The following is a 15,951-nucleotide window of genomic DNA, read 5'->3' as shown; positions in this document are numbered from 1 at the left end:
GAATAGAATCAATCAAGTAAATTATTCAAACTTATCAATTCTCATCTCGCACTAAAATCTTGCAGCATCCGGGCACACAATAAACAATAACTAATAAGATTACCAGATGCTGCAGGTAAGGGACCTTCAAGGATGCAATAGTTCAAGGATGCAATAGTCTAGGAGTAGGAGGGTAGGCAACTCCAGGTGGATTTCAAATCGAGTCGTTTGGCCCAAGATCATTAATAGGTGGGCGTTGTTTATGGTGATCAGTAACTGATTGGTATGCCATTGCTAACGCTAGTGCCTGCAAGTTGATAGAAAGATGAATCAGCCTAGTTCCACTTCATTGTCCATAATAATAGTTTGCAATCCATTTATTGGAGCCTGGCAAGAATAGTTCCAAATATCTAACGTGGTATGTAGTCACTGAAAAGAGAGAATTACAGATCCTGCTTACAATGTGATCATGATGAGGAGGTGCATATATGCCGGTGGTGATGGTAGTTCTCCGTCGGCTGGTGCTGGAAGGTGGATTTTCAATCTTCTTAAATCCTGTTGGAACAACAATTACAGGCATACCCACGAGATTTCCCATGCAAACTTTCTCCCAGTCAGTTGCATTGCCAATGATTGCATCAACAGTAAAACTTTCTCTTACTTCCCGGATTAACTTCCCCCGTGCTCTTTGTGCCTGTGGATATATAGCAATAGAAAGCTTCATACTCGCAAAACTCCTAAAATAAGAAGCTAGACAATTTCAAATACTACATGCTTATATAAAGCTAAAAGCTCAACACTTCAATGACCCATGAGCTTCTGGTTAGTCGTGATCCCAAGGCACCATGCATTTTGAAAACCTCATAGTTAAACTGAAAGTCAGAAATTCAAGCCTAGTGTGTTCTGAATATGTCTATGACAACCCGGCAATATGACACTGAAGACCTAGCAATTGCCGCCTATAGTTCATGCAGCAGTTGCTCATACTCATTCAGAATCTGTTTGAAATTGCGTTAAAGAACTTAAAAGTGTTTTTAGTACCTAAAAAGTTGTGCCAAGCTGCATGGTAAAAAACACTTTGTTGAATTTTTTCCTCTAAAAAAACTCAAAACTAAGTTTTGGAAAACTTGAAAATGAAACCTTTTATAAAAAGTTATTTCAAACTTTTTTCTATAGACAAAATTAAGCTCTCTAAAATAATTAGTAAACCATTTTAAAACTGAAATTAAGCTCCTATATATTATTCTAAATGTTATAGAGACCTGAACGTAGTCAACTGCTGGAATCATGCGTGCACGACGTAGCTCAATAGGCCATTGATCTTGAGCTTCATAATCATTGTCCTGCCCTGAGCGCTGCCACTCATCAAAGTGAGCCAACATATCAACGTCCATTGTAAAATTCAGAATACCTTGAACAGAGTTGACTGTATAATTCAGTTTGAAGGGAAGCACATTAACACCCTTTGATGCAAGAACATGAACAACCTGGAAATTGCCATCTTGTGAATCACTTAAAGGGTAAAAAGGAAAATAAACTATAATACAATAATAGCATCCATGAAGTACGGTCAGTGCCACACAACTACAGTAAAACACTTGGGACGTACAACTGACCTCCATCTCAGCATCATCAAGATATCCAACGGTAAGCTTGGTGATGTCAACCAAGAATGGGTCATTAAGAGGACTGTCTCTGGACGAGGGATCATCTGGATCCCTACCCCGAATAGCATCCAGTATAATAGTGCAATCTGTGGCGCTTCTACAGAATGGGCCAAGTTTGTCCTGGTAAACAGCCGATACATATATATAAATTCTGTCAGAATAGTAAAGTGAGTTTGTCCCACATTGCTCAAATATTAGGAAGCCCTTTCCCTTTGACTCCTATATATTAAAACTTTTTATGTACAATTAAATCATTAAATAAAGCAAGATGTAGCCTATAGAGCTTTAGTGTGTAAATGTAGGCATATTACCGAACCACTTTAATCTTGTCTTTCTTGTTGATATTTCTGTTTTATAATTCTAAATTCTATTATGGTATCAGAGCTAATAGCCTATAGCCCTCTTTCTAAAACAAAAGGCATACATAAAGAAGGTACCAGTACCAAGCTTTCAGATATGCATCTGTCTTGTTTATATTTCTGCATTCTAAATTCTATTATGGTATCAGAGCTAATAGCCTATAGCCCTCTTTCTAAAACAAAAGGCATACATAAAGAAGATTAAGGTAGCAGTACCAAGCTTTCAGATATGCTCATTACACCAGTTCGGCCTACAGTTCCGAATGTGGGGCGTAATGCTGTCACACCACATCGAGTAGCGGGATAGGTTATAGAGCCAGCTGTTTCTGAACCAATTGCAAATGGAACCATACCTGTGATGAAAAAAAAAAAAAAAAAAAAAAAAAAAAAAAAAGTCTGTTGATATATACAACCACTTATAATGATGAAGAGCACCATGGAGGTGTTGAGGCTAGCTTGAGCCAAGCAATCCTCAAAAAGAATAATTGGAAGAAATTTAAAATTTGAACAATACCAGCTGAGGTGCATGCAGCAGGCCCGGCTGATGAACCTGTTGAAAATTCCTCTATGTTCCATGGGTTTCTTGTCCTACCACCATACCAGATGTCATCATATGCCAGAGATCCAGAAACAAGCTTTGCAACAAGAACCGCCCCTGCAGCTTTCAACCTATATCAAGCAAGAGTCACAAGCTTGCAAAATACAACTTTGTTATACCTCCAAACATGCTTAATACCTCTTGTATACCCAAGCTTCAATGTCAAGAACTTGATCTTTGAAAGTTTTTGAACCCCAAGTTGTTTTAAACTTTGGTACTGAAATTATATCCTTCAACCCGTAAGGAATTCCATGGAGAGGACCTATAGCACAAATTTACATTTAATTTAGGAATGTGTAACCAACAATAAAAAAAAAAAAAATAGGCATATTAATGTTTTAAAGTGATTGTGGTATTCCATAAGAATCCTGCCCTGTTTGAAGTATCAAGCTTTTAGGATAACTAATGATTTAATATAGTATTAGAGTAGAGGTCATGAATTTGAACATTGTCATTGTAATTTGTCTCATTTTAATTAAATATTCCACATGTTAAGTTTTATCTATGAAGAAAAAGTTTGAACTTAAGCTTTAAGGATAGGTAATCATATAACATTTTATAGGTTGTTGCTTCTTGGCCACCTTGTTTATAGATACAAGATACTTGAACCAAATTATCAAATAGGAAATTGCATACCATTAACCGACATACATATACGAACATGGGTACATGATATTAAATTTCATCCAGGTCAAAGCACAAGGCTAGCTTGAGCCAGAGCTACTTTTGCTAATATATTGAAGGAACCAGCATCTACAGTTTGACACAACAGCAATAGAACATCAAACTGATACGAGGTCACTTTTAACTTTAATAGACAAGCAAATTCCAGATCGTATGGTAATTGTGTTCTAAGAATAAAAGGGGACCTTTACATTCCATTAAAGCAAAGGAGCTCATCCATGATCTCTACTAACCAACAAAAAAAAAACCCTAAGAAATTGTTATTTCATCCTATTAAGGTAATACATGATGAATATCTTGGTAAAAGTTGCACTTGAAAGAGATGAAATGAACAGTCTCTATTCAAGCATTTGGGATATAAGACAAGATTAATCTAGTATGATGATATCTGCTAGATTATGGCTCAAAAATTAGTCGTAGAGAGCTTTTATGGAGTCTTCATGTTCAGAGTTAAACCATTCTATGTAATTACTTTAAAATTTTAAACACTGGAAAATGTGACAGCTACTCTGAGAGTATTATCAATACTTGAAAAGAGATGTACCCAAATACATCCCTCGAGCAAGCAACTTATCAGCCTCCTTGGCTTGCTTGTATGCAAGTTCTTCAGTATACGAGACCACAGCTTCAAGAACATTATTGTACCTGGTGTTATTTTCACAATACATCATTAGACAAATATTTTACATATGATACAAAACATAGGTAATTGGGGTGTTTTTCTATTCACTACTACCTTTTCAACCTCTGCAAAAAAATATGAGTAAGCTCCTCTGAAGTAATTTGTTTTGTCTTAATCAGTTCCCCCAATTCAAGAACCTGATGAACAAGCAATATATATATATATATATTTTAAATTAAATAAGATGAAGGAAAATAATGAGACACAGATCATGGGGGTGGGGACTAGCGAGAGGGGCACCACAATAGACTTACACTCATGAAGGCAATATCTTCTTCATTTTCTGGTCTCTTAGTGCCAGAGATAGAGGGATAATTAAATCTTTTGCTTATTCGTTGTGGTTGCTCATTGTCCCACTCAGGAATATTGAACACCAAAGAAGATGGATTATGAAGTCCTCCATTAACCGAAGCAACTAATTTCCGATTGGCTCTGATTATAGGGATATTAAACTCTTTTGCACCCTTGACTATCTCCAGAATCTAAATTAGATAGAGATATTACATCATTTTGGGTTAAAACTTTAAATTACAACATGGATTACTTAAAGCATTCTAATGGAGGAGCCAAATGGTACTTTTATCTAAAATAACTAATCAGATTTGTAAAAAATCCACTCACATTTGATTAGCAAAAAAAAAATGCAAAATGGATATTTGATTAGATTAGCAAAAAAAAAGCCTACATGTAGCAGCACTTTTCAAGAGAGCCATTTTATTTTTTATTGTTTCTCACCTGTTTTCTTTCTCTCAAAACTTTTCCCACTTTTCAAGGGATTATTATAAGAATATTCTTTCACAATTTTTAATAAAAATATATTTAAATGATATAGATAAAAATATAGCTAATCAGATGTAGAAGACCTTTAAAAATGCATTAGCTAACTAGATAAAATGAGTTTTGAGGAGCTATTTTGCATAAAAAGTTGGCTCCTCCATTGAGAATGCTCTTAAAATATATAAAGTGACAGAGAAAACACATGAGTTACAAGTTCGACAAAGTCACCTTTTTATTGTTGAAGAAGTTGGCATCAAATAACTCAAATGCACATCTAGGGGATGCAACTTTACTAATCTTTTCCAAACATTCACTGTTGGTCTTACTGCCCTGATCAAAGAACACAAGATAAATGTCAATATGAAATGTGATAAATTGAGATAGATCAGCTGTACGTTGTCTTAGCATTTAATAGGTGTTACCTTATTGTAAAGATATCTGAATAAACCTGAACTTTATGACAGAACATTTTCCAGATTTTTTTATACGTTCTCACCTGCTTTACGTATGTTAGGGTGCAAAAACAAATATCTTTATTTATTTATTTTTTTTATTTATATAAAATATGAAAACAATCAGCAATTAAATAGATCTTATCAAGGATTCACACCACAATGAGTACTAAAATCAGTAGCAATTTCCACGCTATCAAAGAGCAAGGAAAGAAAAAAGAGCGACAAGGTTTAGTAATCCATCTTGAAACCTTGATGTGGTGAAAATTCAACTAAACTCAGCTCAGCTAAGCCTTAGTAGAGCGACAAGGTTTAGTAATCCATCTTGAAACCTTGATTTGGCGAAAATTCAACTAAACTCGGCTCAACTAAGGACTTGTTTGGGATTGCGTTTGAGGGGCCTAAAAGTGCTTTTAACATCATTTGGTAAAAAAATTAAAAACGCTTTTAAGGGTCCAAAAAGCCTAAAATTGGTCAAAAAACATTTTGGCAAAAGCTTAAAAATGAAATTTTTGCCCAAAAGCTCTTTTTGACTTAAAAGCTCCATTTCTCAAACGCAATCCCAAACACGCTCTAAGTCTTAGTAGAGCAACTTGCCAAAAAAACAAAACTTAAGAGCTTTCACCACTTTAAGTCTACAAGATATGTCACTATATGGTAGCATAAACACACATTCATGAAATCTTCATGAACACATTTAAGTCATTTCCATTGTTGAGGTGCAACAGTGTTGTTCTACTCAAGTGAACCGCTCTTAGAACATGCCTCGTGGGGTGCAATTTCGAATGCTATAAAAGGTTTTGGCTTTTCACATTAGACACCAATTAATTTTCAGATAAGATGTTCAAAGACTTGATCCAACAAATGGTATCAGAGCTAAGATCATGGGTTTGAGTCATGGAAGTGTCATGTTGAGAGAAATTGTTGAGATGCAACAATGCTTCGCTGCTCACATAAATAGCTCTTAGAATATGCCTTGCGAAGTGCGATTTCAAATGCCATAAAAGCTTTGGCTTACGGACACCAATTGGCTTTCATATGAAATGGTCAAAAGTCTGATCCAACATCTAGAATATAGTTTAGCAAAATATGGTGGCAAAATACTAGATGTCATGTAAATATTAGATTTTAAGAAATATGCAATCGTCCGAAATGTTGCATATAGGGATTAAGTGGTGTTGAGCATTAATATAAGACTATATAAGTTAATTCTAACATGATTCATTTAAGCAAGTAGATCCTTCAACCTTAACCTTCTAATTTCTTATACGATTCATATTAGGTTCATAGTTCTCTACTTATATATTAGAATAGAAATTAAAGTTACAAAAGTAGTCATGGACACAAATTAGAGCAAGACATAGGCCAATTGCATCGGACTTGGAATCGGATACACTAAAAAAAAAAAAAAACAGAGAGAGAGATGCAAACAGCTTGTCACCTAAGGATGTCCTCATGAATACCGAATAGTAGAAATTAAGGTAAATTTGTACCTTAAAACAGAAAGGGATAAAGACAGTTACCATATTTGTGGAATTTGGGGCAAAGTCGGGGCAAGTGGAGTTATGGAGCAGGTACCGGGAATGAGATGGAAAGGTTGGAGTAGCAGCAAGGCAACAAAGTATAATCTTAAAGAAGAAGAAGAAGAAGAGAAACCAGTTAGGGGTGGACCTACGAGTCGAGCCAACTGCTCTGGGAGGACACTTGTCCGGCACCGGCAGCATGGCTTCCTCTTTGTGGGACTTTCTGCAGCTCCTTCTCTCTCTGCCTGTCAATCTGCTCTATTGTGCTGTCAGCTGTGGGAGGAAATTCATTCCTTACTAAGAAGACGCCGGCCAAGCGGACAGTCTGGTCAAAGATTCTGACCTAGACCACCCTGTTCCCGCACAAACAGGTGCGGGACCAGGAATTTAGTCTTGGGTGGTCCCGGATCCGAACAATATATATATATATATATATATATATATATATATATATATATATATATATTAAGAATTTTGTAAGAATTTTTTTACTCAGATTAGTTCTTATTAGCATTAGCAATTAAAATAGCAACAAATAAATTAATTAAATCGAGCTCATCAAATTAGGGGAAAAAAAAAATCCAATAATCAAAGTAAACATATTTGATATTTCTCAACTCAAGACTCAACTCAAGCCTTCAATTTCAAATAATGAACAACAGCCAGCAAAAGAAAACATATTTCTCTAATTCTCTTCCTAGTTCTCAAGTTTAAATTCAAGCTAATAATCTCCAATGACCAAATTTCAAAGCATAAGATTAGAGATTTATCATTTATGGTCGATAGAAAACTCACCGGGGGCTCTGGGGCTGCCGCTGTCTCTGCTGCCGCCTGCCTGGTGCTGGTTCCGGTGGAGTCGTGGATGGGAGTTGGTTTTCGTTTAAAATTCCGTTCAAAATTTAATAGAATGCCACATCATCAGCATTAATCACATTGCGACATGTGTACTATAATTATTTTTTTATTTTTTTTTTCAAAAAAAAAAACTAAAAATGCTAAATTTTTTTTTTTTTTTTTTTTAAATTAAAAATTAAAAATTTTGGGGGTGATCGGGAGAAAGAGAGAGAGAGACCGCGAGGTCTTTGTTTGAGCTCTTTCAGGTATACTACTGGATTCATCTTTTCTGGGAAGCCCTTTTCTTCTACATTCTTTTACAGTGTTATTGTTAATCATGGGGATCTGGGTTCTAAGATTTGAGCACTAAAGTTTCGATCTTTCTTGGGTTTCCTTGCAATTTTGTGTTTTTCTTGGAATTGTGTTTCTATATTGGGATTTTTACCTGGGAAATGGTCCACTGAAAGCCGTAATTTTTGTGGTTGGATTCTCATTGTTCTTCACATTTCTTTGGTGTTGGACTTATAGATCCTTTGAATTGCTGGGTTTCTTTGATCTGAATTGCTTTCATGCTTCTTTCCATATGGAAAAACATTTTCCAATGCGCCGCTTAGATTCTGGACAAGAAGAGCAGCAGACCAAGAGAAGATGGGTCTAATTCAGCTCTTGAAACCAAGAAAAGACTGGAATTTGCCACAGTCGCCGTGGTTCTGTGTGTTTCCACTTTTTTCTTGTTTCCACTGGGGTTGGGTTTCGGCCACCGCTGGGCTCCTTGGCCACACACAACCCCCCCCCCCATTTTTTTTTTTCTTTTTTAATTTTTTTTTAATTAATTATAGGACACGTGTCGCAATGTGATTGATGCTGACGTGACATTCCGTTAAGTTTTAGACGAAATTTTAAAAGAGGTACTATTTTCGTCTTTATGAAAATTACAAATACCTAGAGAGTTATTAAGTATTTAACTCATTAATTAAAGAGGTAATTACTTTTTGCCCTCATAAACTTTAGCGTCTTGACACTTTTTCTCATCAAACTATCATTTTATGAGAAAAAGTCTTATTCCGTCAGTTAAAGAAGTTACGTCAGTTAAATAAGTTAAAATTGACGGTCAACGGTCATGAACAAGTTATGTGCCATTTTAAATTTTTTTTCTTCCACTTTTGCCCTCACTTCAAACCGAAAAAATGATGCTTATACTTGCCTAAACCCTAATCCAACACATGAAAACAATTTAAAAAGAGGGCTCATCAAATAGTTCTTATTAGCATTAGCAATTAAAATAGCAACAAATAAATTAATTAAATCAAGCTCATCAAATTAGGGGGAAAAAAAATAATCCAATAATCAAAGTAAACATATTTGATATTTCTCAACTCAAGACTCAACTCAAGCCTTCAATTTCAAATAATGAACAACAGCCAGAAAAAGAAAACATATTTCTCTAATTCTCTTCCTAATTCTCAAGTTTAAATTCAAGCTAGTAACCTCCGATGACCAAATTTCAAAGCATAAGATTAAAGATTTATCATTTATGGTCTATAGAAAACTAACCAGGGGCTCTGGGGCTGCCACTGTCTCTGCTGCCGCCTGCCTGGTGCTGGTTCCGGTGGAGTCGTGGACAGTGGTTGTCGGTGGATGCACAAATCGCCCATCCTGTCGCTTGGAGAATGTTCCTTTTTCTTGCCATATTTTTTGTAGAACGAGGTGCTGGTTCCCTTAATCCCTTGTGCATGGACAAAGCAATATTAATTTTTTTTTTTTTTTAATTGTAGTTTAGTAAAGTTGGTTTTTTAGGGAGTTAGCTTATTATTTTTGCAGGGTCCCATAAGGCTATATATAGGCCTGGGTATCGGTCAAAACAGTCCAGTTTTGGCTCTTATCGGTTATTAACCGATAATTTTCGGTTAAATGGTTTAACCGATACGGGACCAATAAAAATTTTAACCGAAATTATCGGTTATAACGATATACGGTTAAATGGTTTGGTTAGTTTAAACGTGGGCTTTATATTGATTTATTTTGTTTAGCCAAAAATGAATTTTTTTTTACTTTTGAGGGCCTAAATGTTTTTTGTTGGGTTAAAATAACTTATTAAAAATGAGTTGTTTTAGGGCCCAAATACTTTTTGTTGGAACCCAAATATTTGTTTTTTGGGCTAAAAATTAAAGTTTTTTTATATTGATCCACCACAATTTTTTTTTTTTTTGTATTATAAAATACATTTTTCCAAAGCAAATGAATTAATTAATATAATGAATGCTAATTAGACGAACAAAACTAGTTAATGAAAAATGCTTTCACCAAAGACAAAGAAATCTCATCCAATGCCATCACTAAAAAAAAAAAAATCAAACCTACCCAAACCCAAATTAAGATAAGGTTACATAGGTATATATATAATTCCATAACTACGTCGTTTTGGCATTCCTACTTAACGGTTTATATCGGTTAAACGGTTAACCGATATGAAATTTCTAACTGGACCGAACTAAACTGATAAGCATACCGGTATAAAAAATTTAACTGATAAGGATATCGATATATCAGTTACGGTTAATATCGGTTCGGTCGAAATCGATACACGGCTGATAATCAGTAACCGGTTAATCTGCCCACTCCTATATATATATAAAATTGTAAAGGTTCTAAATTTTTTTTTGGAGGGTCCAGGGTCCCCAAAGCTATACTTAATCATTAGTTTAACACTTAACACGTGGAATATTTAATTTAAATGAGGATGAATTGACGGAGTCAAGGTTCGATCTCATGACCTTTGGCTCTGATACGATGTTAAATTACCAATTATTCTAAAAACTTAAACTAATAGGAAGAGATAATTTTTTTTTTTTTAAAAAAAAAATTAATTAATTATTCCAAAAACTTAAATTGATAGGAAGAGATAAAAAAAATTTTGGGCCCTTGGGGGTGGCCGGACTAGGGGTGTAAATGAGCTAACACACTCAACAGCTCGCCCGCTACCCGCTCGACTAAGCTTGACCCGAACTCGAGTTCAACACTGTACAAGCTCGCTCGTTACTGTTGAAACTCGCTCGATTAGCTAGTGACACATACCCCGGCTCGCTCGATTAAGCTCGACGGGGGCTCGTGAGCAGGACCCGTTTTATCATCCGACCCAACCAGACCCACACGTCAATGTAACTAAAAAAAAAATTAACCATGTTATTAATCAATTATAATCATAGCTTCAATATGTATACAATTAACTAATTAAGATCTAAGGCTATAGTATAACTAACAATATATGGACTATGTTATTATTTATAAGTTTAATGTCCAATGTCCAATTAATTATGTAATAATAATAATAATAATAATCATAGGTTCAATGTGTGTACAATTAACTAATTAAGATCTAAGGGTATAGTATAAGTGTATAACTAACATTGTATAGAGTATAGACTATGTTATTATTTATAAGTTTAATGTCCAATTAATTAGTTAATAATAATAATAATAATAATAATAATAATAATATTCATAGGTTCAATGTGTGTACAATTAATTAATTAAGATTTAAGGGTATAGTTTAAGTGTATAACTAACATTGTATAGAGTATAGACTATGTTATTATTTATAGGTTTAATGTCCAATGTCCAATTAATTAGTTTATAATAATAATAATAATAATAATCATATTCATAGTTTCAATGTATGTACAATTAATTAATTAAGATTTAAGGGTATAGTTTAAGTGTATAACTAACATTGTATAGAGTATAGACTATGTTATTATTTATAGGTTTAATGTCCAACGTCCAATTAATTAGTTAATAATAATAATAGTAATAATAATCATATTCATAGGTTCAATGTGTGTACAATCAATTAATTAAGATTTAAGGGTATAGTTTAAGTGTATAACTAACATTGTATAGAGTATAGACTATGTTATTATTTATAAGTTTAATGTCCAATGTCCAATGTCCAATTAATTAGTTAATAATAATAATAATAATCATATTCATAGGTTCAATGTGTATACAATTAATTAATTAAGATTTAAGGGTATAGTATAAATGTATAACTAACATTGTATAGAGTATAGACTATGTTATTATTTATAGGTTTAATGTCCAATGTCCAATGTCCAATTAATTAGTTAATAATAATAATAATAATAATAATAATAATAATCATATTCATAGGTTCAATGTGTGTACAATTAATTAATTAAGATTTAAGGGTATAGTATAAGTGTATAACTAACATTGTATAGAGTATAGACTATGTTATTATTTATAAGTTTAATGTCCAAGTAATTAGTTAATAATAATAATAATAATAATAATAATAATAATCATATTCATAGGTTCAATGTGTGTACAATTAATTAATTAAGATTTAAGGGTATAGTTTAAGTGTATAACTAATACTGTATAGAGTATAGGCTATGTTATTATTTATAGGTTTAATGTCCAATGTCCAATGTCCAATTAATTAGTTAATAATAATAATAATAATAATAATAATAATCATATTCATAGGTTCAATGTGTGTACAATTAATTAATTAAGATTTAAGGGTATAGTTTAAGTGTATAACTAACATTGTATAGAGTATAGACTATGTTATTATTTATAGGTTTAATGTCCAATGTCCAATGTCCAATTAATTAGTTAATAATAATAATAATAATAATAATAATAATAATAATAATAATCATATTCATAGGTTTAATGTGTGTACAATTAATTAATTAAGATTTAAGGATATAGTTTAAGTGTATAACTAACATTGTATAGAGTATAGACTATGTTATTATTTATAGGTTTAATGTCCAATGTCCAATGTCCAATTAATTAGTTAATAATAATAATAATAATCATAATAATCATAGGTTCAATGTGTGTGCAATTAACTAATTAAGATTTAAGGGTATAATTATATAGGTGTATAACTAACATTGTATTATTGTATATACTACATTAATGTTTATAGGTTTTTAAATTTTTAATGTCCAATGTCCAATTCAATAATAATAATAATTATAGGTTCAATGTGTCATGTGTGTACAATTAACTAATTAAGATCTAAGGGTATAATATAGGTGTATATTTATAGGTTTAATGTCTATTGTCCAATTAATAAGCTATTTAAAAACATTAAATTATATGGTACTAATTTTTTTTTTTAAAAAAAAATTGTATTAAGTAGTATTTAAGTTTTTAACTTTTAAGTATTGTTTAAATTTGTTAACTAATATCTAATGGTATTGTAAAACAAATGCCAATAATGCTATTAATTCCAATAAACTAAAAGTTTGGAACCATTGTAAAATAATGGTATCCCGTATCTTCATAGTTTAGAGTTATGTATCTTCAAATGTATTAATTAATTCCTAACAAATTCCTAACAATGCTATTAATTCCTAACAAATGTATCTTCATAGTTCTAAAATAATGGTATTGGTCCAAACACACGTTTTTCAGGAAAAAAAAAAAAGAAAAACACACGTTTAGAGTTTTTTTTAGGGTACTATAACTAACAACTTGTTAACTTAAATAAACGGTTGTGGTTGAATTGATTGAAATTTTATTAAAGATCAACGGTTTAGATCATTTATGGGAAAACGGAGAGGCGAGCTCACATATAATTGTGCACACGGGATAATTTATTTTTTTTGAATTTTGAAAACATCTGAACTTTTACCTAGATTAATCTTATCCGTTCGATTAATTGGCATTATTCCATAGCCGTTCGATCTGCAAAGTGGACGACAGCTATATACCACCCCCGCAGAGATATGTATCTGGTGTTCCGCATAACACCATGAGCTTATTAATCGAACAGTCATAAATTAAATGAAAATTTTAAGATCATAATCAACGGTAAAAAAAAAAATTATTTTTCACAAATGAAACCGGATTCAATTAATTCACGCAGCAGAGAATCACTTCCGGCCTTCTCTTTTTGCACGCAACGCACAGTGAACGAGACTGACGCGCCTTGATTGTGCAACATTTATTTCCAGCCGTCCATTTTTTGGAGATTAAACGTGAACCGTTGGATTGAGAAAATGGAAGCCAGCTGTAACGCATGCCTACGCGTGATAGTTATCTAGTGCTCCGATTTGTCTAACGAGCTCACTAATCCAACGTTCTGAAATAAATCAAAAAATCAAAAACATGATTAAACGGTCAAGATGAAATATTGAGTATAGATTGCACCGGATTGACCAACTCACGCACGCGGTGGATTAATTTCCAATCTCGTTTCTTCATGCAAGCACGACAATCAAGACTGACACGTCTGACTTGTATTTCAGCCATCCAATTTTTGGCGATTAAACTTCAGCCGTTAGATCAGTCTAACGGACGACAGCTGGATACCACGCCTAACCTGAGAGTAATCTAGTGTTCTGCAGGGCACAGTAAGCTTGCTAGAATTAACTGATCGAACAACTCAAATAAAATCACTAATTTAATCTATATAATCGACCGACTATCTGAAAGGGTTACACGAGAATTTATTAGACATGGCCCGTATTGGATTAAAAACTTATAAACACATAAGTGGGACACGCGGCATGCTAGGAAAAATTGACAAAGATTGGATCAAATCCAACCGTTCATTACTAAAATTGAAATCAGATCCAACGGCTGGGACTTATTTGAGAAAAAACTAACCTAAAAATCATCTAGAACTCTCTAGTCTCCTCTCACGCTCGGTCCGTCAGTCGCTTGCTTTCTTCTCTCCATTCTCCATGTCTCCATTTCACTTAGAACCCTAACCAGCTAGTAACCAGGCTAACCAGAGAGGCAGAAACGATTGAGACTTGAGAGTTTGAAACGAAGAGAGGGAGCATTAAATGCATATCCCATCGTGGATTCGTGGTTGGTTGAATACTTGAATACTCACAATAAATCCTTCTCAACCCCCTACCTACACCCCGTTCGTTTCAGATCCTCAATCGAGCCATTGATGGATCATCTGATATCCATCTAATGGCATTCTAGCCACTTGTACAAGTTTTGTAAGCCAAACTCTCTTGATCAATCGCGTGAATCGCTGCTATTGCGAACCAGAAAAGTTCTCCTAGTCCGTCCAATCTCGCCGCCTAATCCTCATTTTCTTATCTTATTTACATTGTTTTTATTTGATTATTTGTGTTTTTTCAAGTTTTCAACTGTTCTTCTGTTCTATGACTTTTTTGGTTGTGGTGTGGAAGAGACAAAGATGACTGCCCTTGATCTGACTGTTATGGAAATGGAAATCGAGTACTGGGCTATCAAGTACTCGATTACCATTTTTTTATTCATTCCCAAATCCCCCCATGATCCATCCCCCTTATATACTCGAGTGTATGAACCTGATGCATCATGTATGCAAGACTTGCTTGCACGTTACTCGAGTTGTTTGTATTTGTTTGCTGCTTGCTAACGAGATTCGAACCAGAAAACATTTTGACTTCTAAAGAGCCTCTTCTACCTTTAACTTTAAGTTAAGTTTTTTTTCCTGAACCCTAATCCGAACTTTTTATATTTTTCGAGTATTCTTAATTTATTATTCCATTCTGGTTTACTGTTTTCGTTGTTCAAAAATTTACTAACTAGTAACTAATGTTGCTAATTTCATCATTTCAGGGAGTCTAGTAGCACTGAATTTGCAAGCTGCAACAGTTTTCATTTGCTTGAAGTTTCAGGTTTCTTTTAAAAGAAACTTGTTCCGTCTGTTTTCATTAATTGCTATGTTATAAATACATGAATTGCTATGTTAACATCAATTGCTACGTTATAAATCTGTTAACATCAATTGCTATGTTAGGATTATGATTCTGTTATATTAAAATGTTTGCTATGTCTATCTATGATTCTGATTTTTTTAAATTAATAGATTAAAATTATTTGCTATGTTAGGACTATGATTTTGTTATGTTAAAATGTTTGCTATGTCTATCTATGATTCCGATTTTTTAAAATTATTTTCTATGTTAAAACTATGTTTCTGTTATCTTAAAATGTTTGTTATGTCTATCTATGATTCTGATTTTTTAAAATTAATTGATTAAAATTATTTGCTATGTTAAAACTATGATTCTGTTATCTTAAAATGTTTGCTATGTCTATCTATGATTCTGATTTTTAAAAAATAATAGATTAAAATTATTTGCTATGTTAGAACTATGCTTCTGTTATATTAAAATGTTTGCTATGTCTATTTATGATTCTGATTTTTTAAAATTAATAGATTAAAATTATTTGTTATGTTAGAGCTATGATTATGTTAGCATAAACTGCTATGTTAGAGCTATGTTTCTGTTATGTTAAAATGTTTGCTATGCCTATCTGTGATTCTGATTTTTTTAAATTATTTGATTAAAATTATTTGCTATGTTAGAACTTAGAACTCATGAATCTGTTTTAACATTTGC

General features: G+C 33.0%; 2 protein-coding genes across 2 annotated transcripts in view; one reads left to right on the top strand and one right to left on the bottom strand.

Annotated features, from left to right (window-relative positions):
• Positions 1-7,111, bottom strand: LOC132171631 (uncharacterized). Its single transcript, XM_059583003.1, has 12 exons — positions 6,722-7,111; positions 4,975-5,076; positions 4,224-4,451; positions 4,024-4,106; positions 3,832-3,932; positions 2,742-2,865; positions 2,520-2,674; positions 2,222-2,358; positions 1,596-1,766; positions 1,242-1,466; positions 440-673; positions 1-286 (listed from the first exon to the last, which is right to left on the bottom strand). The coding sequence occupies exons 1-12, from the start codon at positions 6,920-6,922 to the stop codon at positions 194-196; spliced, it is 1,854 nt and encodes a 617-aa protein (XP_059438986.1). The 5' UTR covers positions 6,923-7,111; the 3' UTR covers positions 1-193.
• Positions 7,112-7,496: 385 nt separating this feature from the next.
• LOC132169450 (zinc finger BED domain-containing protein RICESLEEPER 2-like) overlaps positions 7,497-15,951 on the top strand; it is a 10,543-nt gene continuing 2,088 nt past the window's right edge. The window contains exons 1-5 of the mRNA XM_059580484.1: positions 7,497-7,589; positions 8,170-8,267; positions 9,101-9,227; positions 14,700-14,812; positions 15,164-15,222. Coding sequence (XP_059436467.1) covers positions 7,497-7,589; positions 8,170-8,267; positions 9,101-9,227; positions 14,700-14,812; positions 15,164-15,222 — 490 coding nt within the window. The remainder of the gene's footprint in view (positions 7,590-8,169; positions 8,268-9,100; positions 9,228-14,699; positions 14,813-15,163; positions 15,223-15,951) is intronic.

This window comes from Corylus avellana, chromosome ca2, assembly GCF_901000735.1.
Source record: "Corylus avellana chromosome ca2, CavTom2PMs-1.0".
Taxonomy (NCBI): domain Eukaryota; kingdom Viridiplantae; phylum Streptophyta; class Magnoliopsida; order Fagales; family Betulaceae; genus Corylus; species Corylus avellana.
This window is presented reverse-complemented; position numbering and strand designations above follow the sequence as displayed.